Source organism: Chaetura pelagica, unplaced genomic scaffold (genome assembly GCF_000747805.2).
Source record: "Chaetura pelagica isolate M959 unplaced genomic scaffold, ChaPel_1.0 scaffold464, whole genome shotgun sequence".
Taxonomy (NCBI): domain Eukaryota; kingdom Metazoa; phylum Chordata; class Aves; order Apodiformes; family Apodidae; genus Chaetura; species Chaetura pelagica.
The window spans coordinates 335,051-345,852 of NW_009952981.1; the positions used below are offsets into that span (position 1 = coordinate 335,051).

The 10,802-nt window shown below is 51.7% G+C and overlaps 1 protein-coding gene across 2 annotated transcripts in view; it reads right to left on the bottom strand.

Moving 5' to 3' along the window:
* Positions 1-7,094: 7,094 nt before the first annotated feature.
* The window catches only part of P4HA1 (prolyl 4-hydroxylase, alpha polypeptide I), a 25,160-nt gene continuing 21,452 nt past the window's right edge, over positions 7,095-10,802 (bottom strand). The window contains exons 10-14 of one of the 2 annotated variants that reach the window (XM_009996397.1): positions 10,261-10,314; positions 8,818-8,883; positions 8,395-8,463; positions 7,758-7,854; positions 7,095-7,325 (exon numbers count right to left, since the gene is read on the bottom strand). In XM_009996397.1, coding sequence (XP_009994699.1) covers positions 7,255-7,325; positions 7,758-7,854; positions 8,395-8,463; positions 8,818-8,883; positions 10,261-10,314 — 357 coding nt within the window. In that variant the 3' untranslated portion in view covers positions 7,095-7,254. The remainder of the gene's footprint in view (positions 7,326-7,757; positions 7,855-8,394; positions 8,464-8,817; positions 8,884-10,260; positions 10,315-10,802) is intronic. The other variant, XM_009996395.1, reaches the window with a different exon arrangement.

Consider the following 10,802-nt stretch of genomic DNA (forward strand, 5'->3'; position numbering starts at 1 on the left):
GCCTCAGTGAGGGGAACATGCCAGCCCCATGCTGCGTCTTGTGCTGAGAGGAGCTGCTGATGGCCCTGGTGTCTGAATCGCTGCTCTGCGCGACACGCGGGTTTGCAAACCCGGTGCTCCCCTGGAGCAGCCTGACAGAAGTAAATGTAAAACAAAGAGCTTAAAGAGCTGCTCAGAAATAGCTTGGAAACCTTGTGTAGAGCCCCTGGGTGGCTTGTGCTCAGTGCTGTGCCTTTCTGCAGAGCCTTTTAGGGTTGCTCTGGAGGCAATTCCAGAAGGCGGCTTTCTTCGTCATCCCGTAGTCCCTGGCGGCTGATCCGTGGGCTGCTGAATGGGAACAGAGAGGGGAAAAATGCCAACGGGACTGCAGAGGATGCAAACCACAGTGACTGCTGCAGCCTGAAGGTGGGGGGGTGGCGGCTCTGGCCAGAGCCTGGGCAGCTTGCAAAATCCATTGGAACGAGTTAGGAAGGCTGGACAGGGTGGAGAGGAGCAGCTGGGGAAGCACAGAGCCTGGGAAAAGGCGACTCAGAAACTTTTCCTGCTAGTTCGTCACTTGTTGTCCCCAAGCAAAAGCTGGTGAATGAAGAAGCAGGCTGAGTGACTGCCTTCCCAAAACGTGGCAGCCCCTTGGCCCTGCCCTGGGGATGAGCCAAACCTTCTCCTTCCTCCTGCTTCCTTCCACCCCCTTCCCACACCAGTCTCCCAAGACATTTTCAGTCCAGCTGCAGATAGCTTGGTTGCACCCGAGCGTCAAGATCTGAAGACGAGGAAAAATGTAGGATTGAGTAAAACTAACAAACCCTCCACAGCACCTCCCCACAGGCAGTTCTCTCTGGGGAGCTGCTGCTCAGGCTCCCCAGCTGCAGAGCTGAGGACTGGCTGGAGCTGGATGTGCCCGTGAGGTACCTGCAGGTTGTCTGGCCTTGCTCCCACGCGCTGCGGTTGCAAATACCCCTCCCTGTGCCAATTTTTCTCTCTCTCTAAAACTTTGAGAGAGATACAGATGTTGTTTTCCATGATGGTGAACTCTGGCAACTGGTGTCTGACCTGTGTCTTGACCTCAGGATAAGCAGCTCCTGACTCCACACATTCATTTCTGACTCTGTAATGCTTCAACGTAGCACAGTCCCAGGCTGGGGTGAGTCACCTGCTCCCAGGGACTCTCTGGGACTGCTGCTGTCACATGGGGGGCAGAGCTGACTTCACAGGGCAGCCCCCCTGTCCCAGTGCAGCTGGGCCTGGGTGCCCTTGTACCCCCCATGCTGGAAGTAGTGAACCCCATCCCAGATGGAGATGGAAATCCTCTTGGCTTTGCCTTATCAGCCACTCCAAAGCAAACACTGACCCTTGCATCCTGGGCTCGGCTCCTGGGAGGGGAGAGCAGGGGCTGGTCCAGCTCATGTGTGCCCTGCTTGTTTTTCCTCTCACAGGCAGAGACGTTTTGCCTGGATCCTTCCCCTCCTGTGCTGCTGGGGAGGTGGGAAAGGGCAGAGTCTGGGGGCACTGAGCTCTGTTCCTATCGGTTTGGGCCAGCTCAGGGAGTTGCCTGTTGAAGTCAAAGCCCTGCCTGAGCAGAGGGAACAGGCGGCCTGTGGTGAAGGTTAGTGGGTTAGTCTGAGGCTGGATCAGGGCTGGGCTGGGGAGCCAGATGAGTCACTGGTGCTGGGAAGGAGTGTTGGAACTCGGTGATTAAATATCCCAGTGCCTCACAGCCAGGTCAGAGTCCAGCAGTGGGAGGATGGGGGGGTGGGTGGGTACAGACCCTCTCCCTCAAGGGGGGGCTGCACTGAAGTCTGGGGGCTGCTCCAGTCTCAGGTGTCACTGGACAGGTCACTTCAGCCTTGTCCTGCCTTCCCCCATCTGTAGGTGCTGGTGCTCCCAGACCCTTTCCTTTCTCCTCAGCTCCTCTTGTCCTGTGGCAATTCCCAGACCTTTTTCCTCACCCCTGCCTTGTTCAGCTGCAGCTGCTGCAGCTCTTACCCAGGTAGCGTTCTTCCACAGTCCCCCATGGCCATGCTCTAGGTGCAGCTGTGCTGGAAGAGCCTTGGATACCCAGGTAGGATGGTGGGAAGTCACAGTGTGTCAGCAAGGTTGACCCACAGTTCTCCCCTTCCTCCACGGGAGGGGGGCAAAGGCCACGTAGGCCCCCCCAGGTCCTAGAAGGTGTTGAGCTGCATCTCACCCTGTGAGGCCCCTGTGCTAAAGCCCCAGTGCTTGGTAATAGCAGCCTGGTGGCCAGGCTGACAGCATCAGCTGCTGATCTACCCTCAAAGGGGCAGCCTGGGGCAAGCAAGTGGTGTTCCCCAGCCCTGTGGCTGGAAGGCAGCCCACAAACACCCCAACAAGCTCAGGGGTGGTGGGGGGGTTGGAGTAAACCCTGTCCTGCAAAAGGACAGAGCCATCTGGCCACTCCTGCTCTCCTGATGGTGGGTGCCCCTCTTGCCAAGAGGGGAAGGGCAGCAGGTGAACAGTGTGCAGAGAGTAGCTGGGAATGGAATCAATTCACCTTTCCCAACAAACATAGAACCATAGAATCAATCATTAAGGTTGGAAGGGACCCTAAAGATCACCAAGTTCCAGCCCCCCCTGCTTTACACTTATTTCCTGTCCCGTGGCTGCCAAACCAGAGGCACATTCACCCTGTCCCTGGGCTGCCTGGGGCAGGGAGGGGGTTCCCCAAGGGCCAGCCCAGTGCTCCACCAGCAGCACGTGGCTCCTTTCCTCAGGCAGAAGGACCAAGGCTTCTCACCAGCCCTTGCTTATGCTTCTCTGCAGGGTCCTGATGAGCACAGATTCTGTGGGAGTTTTGCAACAGTGGAGCCCAGGAACAGCGTGTGAAGGAGCGGCAGGAGTCGTGACTCTGGGAGACTCGAGCCCGGCCTTCCTGCATGTGTGTCTGCTCTGTCCCCTCCTGCTTGGTGTCTGCCACAGGGTAGGCTCCTCTTTCTTCCCCTCCGTACAACTGTTTAGAACTATTCCAGATTGTTTGACCTCCTGGCTCCAGGGAATGGAAGCATTTGTCATCCCTGACAAAGGAGACTCTTTGCTGTCCCTGTCTGGAGTTCAGAGCCACGAGCTCGTGTGGTTCCCAGGTCACTAGTGAACCTCACACCAGCTACTGCCATAAATCAGTGCATCAGGGAGACAGAGGCTGAGCCTCATGCCTCCCTCACAGCACTTCAGCTCCTGTTCCTACACGTGTGACTACAACATCCCTTCAGCTCAGCATGAGCTTCTCCCCCCTCTTTGCAGTCCTTTAGTGCTGTGTTTAGTGTGTGTCCAATTGAGACACAAAGTTTTGGGTCTGAGAACCTGTTTCACAGTGATTTATGGTATAAGGATGTTCTGCACCTGCCTGCCCAGCTTATGAAGAGAAACAAGGGACCAGTTTCCTGGGACCACATAGCGTAGAATCACAGAACGCCAAGTGGGAAGGGACCTCAAGGACCATCTGGTCCAACCTTTCTAGGTACTGCTCTAGTTTATATGAGATGGCTGACTGTCAAGCTGAGACTTAAAACTGTCCAATCCACCACTCCCCTTGGGAGACTATTCCAATGTTTCACTGTCTCCATGGAGAAAAATTTACCTCATGTTCAATAGGAAACTCCCCAGGAGCTACTTGTGCCCATGACCCCTTGTCTTTTCCAAGTGGCACCTCCTGACAAAAATCTGTGTGATCAGATTGACAACAGGAGAGTTTGATGTGGAAGTTTTTTTTCACTGCTAACGGCAGTGACTTTTATTTTAAGCCCTTTTTTTTTTTTTTTACATTAAAAAAATGTATTACCAAAAAAAAAATGAACAGTAAGGCAATTAGTCACTGTGTGCCAAAGTTTCCCACCCTCTAATATGAAACTAGCCTGGCACAGGAGCCATGCTCTGGATTCAAAAGCCCTTGGAGAAATGAAGGTCTGAGGTGGGAAGCAGCAGCACCTGTGGAACCTTGGGCACCTCTGGTGAGGGGCACAGGTGCTGCTGCAGTGGAGAAAGGAAAGAGGAATTCTCTGCACTGTAAAAAAAAAAAAAATAAGCTTGCCCTTTATTTCTTCCAGTAACCTGGCAGGGTTTGCTCTGGTCTGGTCTCAGTTTCAAGGCTGTTTTGAGTCTTTTGGTTTTAAACCAAGTGAAATTTCCCCGTGTCAAAAGACAAACTGGTTTTTCTTCCCCAAAGAATTGCAAATCATGGAGTAGTTCAGTTTTAAAAAGTCATGCACTAAAACATCTTTACTCCCCAGGCAATGACTCCAAGAGCCTGTTCTGAAATTGCTGCTGAACACCAGCAGGGCTCGATGGTAGGAGGGGAGAGGGGATTCACTGTTCAGCAACTTCCTTCCCAGACATCCCTCAACTTCTCTCCAGCTTGTCCTTCAGCTTCTGTTGTTGATCAGAGATGGGGGGAAAACCCCACACCATTCCCTAACAGAACAGCACTGGTTTTGCAGTGCTTCAACTCTTCCTTCCTTCATTCCACACGTGGCATTTGTCCTCCCCCATGGCAGTACCTAAAGCAGTCACTGACACCTTTTATTCAGCATTTCTCTTTTACCCTATGCCAATTACACAATGTTTAGCTTTTAATTATTGGAGTGTGCCGAGCGAGTGTCTGCTCACTTCAGAAATCAAAACCAGCATTTCTTGAATAGCAAACCCAGATGCTTCCTAAATGTGTTTGTGGTGGGAAAAATGTTGGATTCTTTTTCTCATGCTTGTTGACAATGCAGGGTTGGCTTGTCCTAAGAGATGCCTCAGACTCAGAGGAAGACAGTGCCCCAGAGGCAAGACTGGCAACAACACCTTGGGTGAATTCTTGCACTTGCAGGGAGGTGGCAGGACATGGTCACCTTTCTGGGGAGCTTAAGAAAGTAAAAGAAGATGGGAGAAGGAGACCGGTGGACAGGAATGGAAATGAATGACACTGTGTGAAAGGGAGAACACTCAGGTAAGTAGAAACATCATGGTTTTTCTTTAATTATTAAGATTTAGCGACCAAAAATACGCTCTGATAACCCGTTTCTGCGGTGAATCTATAAATAGATACCAGGTGCTGCTCTGGTGCACCAGCTCTTGTGGATGAAGGAGCAGGACAGATGTGAGATGGTTTCTGGTTGCTCTTTTTGAAGTGTCAGATGGACTTGGATTCCCACCTGCCAAAAGCACGGGCAAAACCTGAGAAGGTGCAGGGCTCAGGAGAGACAGACAGTTCCGTAGGTCCCATCGCCAACCGGCTCAGTAAGGATCGAACAATCTTTTCCAGCAAAGATTTTCTAAAGTGTCTTTTGAAAAGTTTGCAGTTTCTCAAACTTGAGTACCTTTAAACTGCATTCTCAATATTCCAGAGGTATTTCTAACATGTCATCAGTTGGTTTCATCTACATTTTTTGGCTCAATTTTCAAGACTTGATTGAGGCAGAAAAATCCAAATAACTAAAACTGAAATTTTTTTCCTTGGTAAAGACTTCAGGCTTGACCCCTAAAATCAGTAAAAACCCTCATCAGCCAAAAACTGTTTGAGTAGAGCTCAGTGCAGCTCACTTTGATTCTTGCCCTGGTGCTAGTGGAGTATTTAGACATTTTGCTACAAATCCTGCAGTTGATGAGAAATGCCCTGGGAAGGTGAACTTCCCTGTTGCGTCTCCTGGGCCAGGGGCAGTGGGATGGAGGTCATTCCTCCCACAGGAACCTGAGGAGCAGAACAGAAGTTCAGCAGCTACAGCAGCCACAGCTTCCTCTCCCTCTGAGATTTCAACTTCATCTGGGTGTAGGAGTGACTTGTCTCTAAGGTCCCCAAAAGTCCCCGGGAGGGAGCTCTCCTGGCGCCTCTGGGACGGTTTTGCTGCACGGGTGACAGGAACCAGAATTCCTGCAGCCCTGGCTGGTGGGAAGAGCAGCACCAGAGCCTCTCGGAGGCCCCTTCCCACACAGTTTCATCTCCCTCTGAGATTTCAACTTCATCTGGGTGTAGGAGTGACTTGTCTCTAAGGTCCCCAAAAGTCCCCGGGAGGGAGCTCTCCTGGCGCCTCTGGGACGGTTTTGCTGCACGGGTGACAGGAACCAGAATTCCTGCAGCCCTGGCTGGTGGGAAGAGCAGCACCAGAGCCTCTCGGAGGCCCCTTCCCAGTGCCAGGAGCAGCTCAGGAGCAGGGAGGTGGAGGCAGCTCTGCAAGGGGAGCAGCAGCAGAGCAGCCACCTGCTCTGGCATCCTCTGCAAACAGTGGCCCTGGGGTGAAGGCACAGCCCTGCTGCAGCATCCACAGCAGGAAAAAGAAAACCACTTGCAAAATCCAAAGCATCCAACAAAATAAAGGTTTAGGATGATGGACAGGCCACCCTGTTCCTCACAGAGCCTCGAGACCTGGGAGGATGAGAGTGGAGAGGGTTCTGTGGGAGCTGTTACCTCATCACCTGAAGTCTCACAACCAATTTGAAATTCCAGCGTCCTAAGGCACTTAGATTAATGAAGATGGTGACCTTCCCATCCCCACTGCCCAAGGAGCAGGTGTAAGAGCTGACAACTACGACAGGAGAAAAAGCAGCATTTGTTTATGTGGACAAACATGAAAGAAGAAAACCCAAAAAAAAAAAGAGGGGGCAGCTGGGCTGTCAGTGTGGTCAGGCTGCAGGCTGGGGGTGAGGGGACACTGCTGGAGCAGCTCAGGGCTGCAGATGGAACTGCTGGCTCTCAGTGTCACGGGTAGGAGCTGAATTCCCTGCAGAGGCTGAGTAGGAAGACTGGTGAAAAACTAGGCCTTTTGTGGAAGTGGGAAAAAAAACAGGCAAAAACATGGAAATAACCTGTTCCCTGGAGACAGGGAAACAAGGCCTGCAGTGCTCAAGCACTCTGGAAAAGCAAGGAGTTGACTGTCTGGGAATGAAGAAATACAAAGTGGTTGGATCCAGCCTTCCTGAGCAGGGAGCCCTCCCTCCTGTGCAGTCATCCTGCCCAAAGGGGGCTGGTGAAGGAACACCACACACAACACCTCTCTCAGCTGTGGCCCTGATGTGTATTTTTGTCCTTTTCTGTAACACTCATAGACCATTAAAAAAAAAAAATAAGAAATCGATATAGTCTGATCATAAAAACCTCAGGGGGATATTTTAGAGGGAACTCATTTTTTTTTTGTCCACAGATGAAAACACCGGTGTGGTTGGAGACTGAACCTGTAGTGGAGTGTTAGTCACTTGTAAACTGTAGGAGATGTGTGCACTTTACACCAACTGAAGAGAGAAGGGACAGGGGAGGAATCTGCATCATTCCAGCTCCGATAATGTGCACGGCCTCCGGAATTCCTGTCCCCGTTCATGGAGCCATTTGTTGGATACTGCAAAGATATAAAGGTACTGGATCACCCTTTGGCTCCTGGTGCTGCCTCAGCTCAACAGATGGGAACGGCCAATTTTGAGTTAAGCACAAGATTAACTCATTTATCTAAAGTAGACAGAAAATTAGCCCATACAGAAATGGGCTAATAAATCCAAGGGGGAGGGGGGTGTTGGAAAAACACCTTCCATTAGCTGCAAAACTATTAAAGCAGAGATACAATATGTCTTATATATATATAAAATAAAACATGCTTCTACATTTAATAAAGAAGTAGATGCAGCTATAAAGCAGATTTCTTTATGAAGGACCTAATTTCTGGCTGCTTTTTATTCCACCACAGAGCCCAGAGATCAGACAAAGCACAAGCAGGTCCCCAGCCCTCCCAGGCACAGACAGAGCCCCCCAGGGAGGCAGGGACAGACACACTTACCCCACTTGTTTCCCACCAGCACGGGACAGGCAGCGTGCCGGGTGCTGTAGTCGCCCTCTCCGCTGGGAAACAGGTTGTACCAGAACACAGCCGTGCCCTGGAAAGTGCAGGGGAAGCCTCAGCATTGTTGCTGGGTGTGAAACACACCTTCACACCAGCTTTGTTAACTATTTCAGGTGTTACCTTTAAATGGAAGGCTCCTTTCCATGCTCTAACATTTGCTTACTTAAGGAACAAGCCTCGTTCTGTACTTGGCAGGTCATTGTTTCTGAGGAGCTAAGACAGTTTCAGCTCTGCTTTAACTCTGGTTTTAAAAAGATAAATTTTAATGAATTCCTCCTAGCAGGGCAACAAAGAACCTCCTGAGGGCAAAACCGTAACGGGAACACCCTCTTTCTGGGAGAATTCCTCAAGACTAAGCCTACTGCTGGATCTGAGTGTTTCCAGAGTGTTTGGAAGGGCTGTAAGGTGGTGCAAGGTCTGCCAGAGAAGCAGGGAAGGCCACAAGGTGACTGTGTGACCAGGCAGAGGAGTAGAGGCCCTTGCAATCCCGGCTGCTGCTCCCTCATCCGCATGGGAAGTAGCTGGAGAGCTGCTGGGAGAAGGGGGCTGCTCTGGGTCAGCAAGCCCCGCTTACCTTTTTAGGCCAAACACTGGCTCCTACTTCAGGAAAGACGGTGGCTCCCCCTGCTGACACGTCGCTCATCTGGAAGGTGGGAAAAGGCCCAGGTGAGGTGCAAGCAGCGAGATTCCCGAGCCTCACGTGTTGGTCCAAGGGAGGTTTGTTATGAGCAGTGTCAGCGCTGGGCTCATAAAAGCAGGTTCTTGAAGAACTTGGTGCCTCCCGATTGCAGAGCAGAGGCTACAGCAGCAAGAGCCTTCACCAAGGGTGAGGCCCCTCCCTGAGTGTGACCCCTGCAAGGCTGGGGCAGGGAGGGGCCTGGGAACATGGAGCAGGCACCAGTGAGCCCAGCACCCGGGAACAAGGGCTCAGCACTGCTGGGCAGGGCAGTGCAGCCCGAGAGGGAACTGGAAGCAGGACAGGGCAGGGAGCACTTACGTAGAACAACCAGGTCGCGATTCTGTTCCCTGTGCCCAACTCCTTGAAAGCATCTGGCTCATCTTTCTGTGAAGCAAAGGGAACAGCTGGTGAGTGTTTTGGGTGGTAACAGAACCACAGAGCCAAGGACATGCAGGACAAGGCAGGTAAGGAAAGGAACCCATCTCCTCTGAGACCTCAGCAGCTCTAGGAATATGGATCCTTCCTTCTCCTCCCGCTCACATGCCCATTCACTCACCTTCCCCTCACTCTGACCACTCACTTCCCACTCACACCACGTCCAAACCATTCACTCACCCTCACCTCACATCACCTCCCACACTCACCTCTCACTCACCCTCACATCTCACCCTCACCTCTCACTAACCCTCACATCTCACCCTCACATGTCACACTCACCTCTCACATCTCACCTTCTCCCTCACCTCACCCCAACTCTAACCTCACCTCTCACACCAACTCTCACCCTCACCTCACCCATCATTGCCTTCAACTCACCCTTACCTCACACTCACCCTCACTTCACCCTTGCCTCACACTCACTTTACACTCAACCTCACCTCTCACACTCACTCTCACAGTCACCTCACACTCACCTCACTCTCACCCTTACCTCTCACACTCTCTCACCATTGCCTCACGCTCATATCTCACTCTCACCTCACCCTTGCCTCACCCTCACCTCTCACTCAGCCTCGCCTCACCCTCACATCTCACCCTCACGTCACATCTCACCCTCACCTCACACTCACCCTCACCTCACATTCACACCACTCACACCCTCCACTCACTCCCACACCCCCCTGTGCCTCATGCCAAGGCCACACGCTCAGCTCCCGCTCCTGCCCCACTGATGCTTACAGAGCAGCCCCCCCCAGCTGCTGGAGGGGGCTGGGTTCCCAGCAGCAGGGTAACCTGGAGGTGTTAAGTCACACACAGCTATGCCCGGTAACTAACCAGCTGAGGCAGAGGCATTATTGCCAGAGTCTGCAACTTGGGCTGGACCAGAAATGCACTGGGGATCTCCAGAGCACCCTGGCCAGAGCTCCTGGTCGTGCCCCTCCAGCTTTAGCCTGAAGGCGATGCCTTTTGCTCGGGTAAAAATTCTCAGTGGAATAATTTTTTATTCAGTTTTTCAAGACAAGCCCTGTTGCTCTGCAATGCCTGAGGACTTTATCCCTTCAGCTGGTGGTTCAGAGGGCTTGTTCCACTACCATGGATTAGAGAAGCTGAAGAGCTATGTAATTTAATACACATCAAAGAATACAAATTGTGCCCCAGCCAAGAGGCCAGGTGACTCTCTCTCTCTCTCCTCCATCTCTTTACTTGCCCGTGCAAAGTCAAAGTGGGGTTCATACTGTCCTCCCACTCCATAATTTGCCACCTGAAAAAGAAAAAGTGCAGGTCAAGAAGAAAGAGGTGAAGACAGGAACCAGGACTTACCCTTCCAAAATCAAAATGAGGCTCATACTGGCCTCCTACTCCATAGTTGGCTACCTACAGTGAAAGGAGAAGCACAAAAGCTAGTAAAGCAGTAGTTGATCCAGACAAGAACTTGACACTGTTCTACAAGCTTTCCACAGGTGAAGGTTAAGATTCAAGACCCAAGAAATGACCAGTCTCTGGCAGAACTGAGCTGCACCCACCAGCCAGTGCTGCCCACAGCTCTGACCTCACCCAGGGGAGGAGCTGAGCTTTAGGGTCTCAGCCCTTCCGTCTGCCTGGGCACCAGCTCCCAGCAGAGCCCCAGCTGAGCATTCCCAGGGTTGGCTTTCCCAAAGAGCTCTTCTTCCACTCCAGCTGAGCAGCAGAGACACCCTCTGGTACCTCCCCAGGGCAGAACAATCTTTTCCTTCTCTAGCAACATTACAAGCTACATGCTCTTCAAAGTGAAGCTTTTACATCATCCAAGTTTAAATCACTTTTTGATCTCTATGTCAATAAAAAGGAGACAGTGTCTATTTAGGTGACTGATTTTTTTTCTT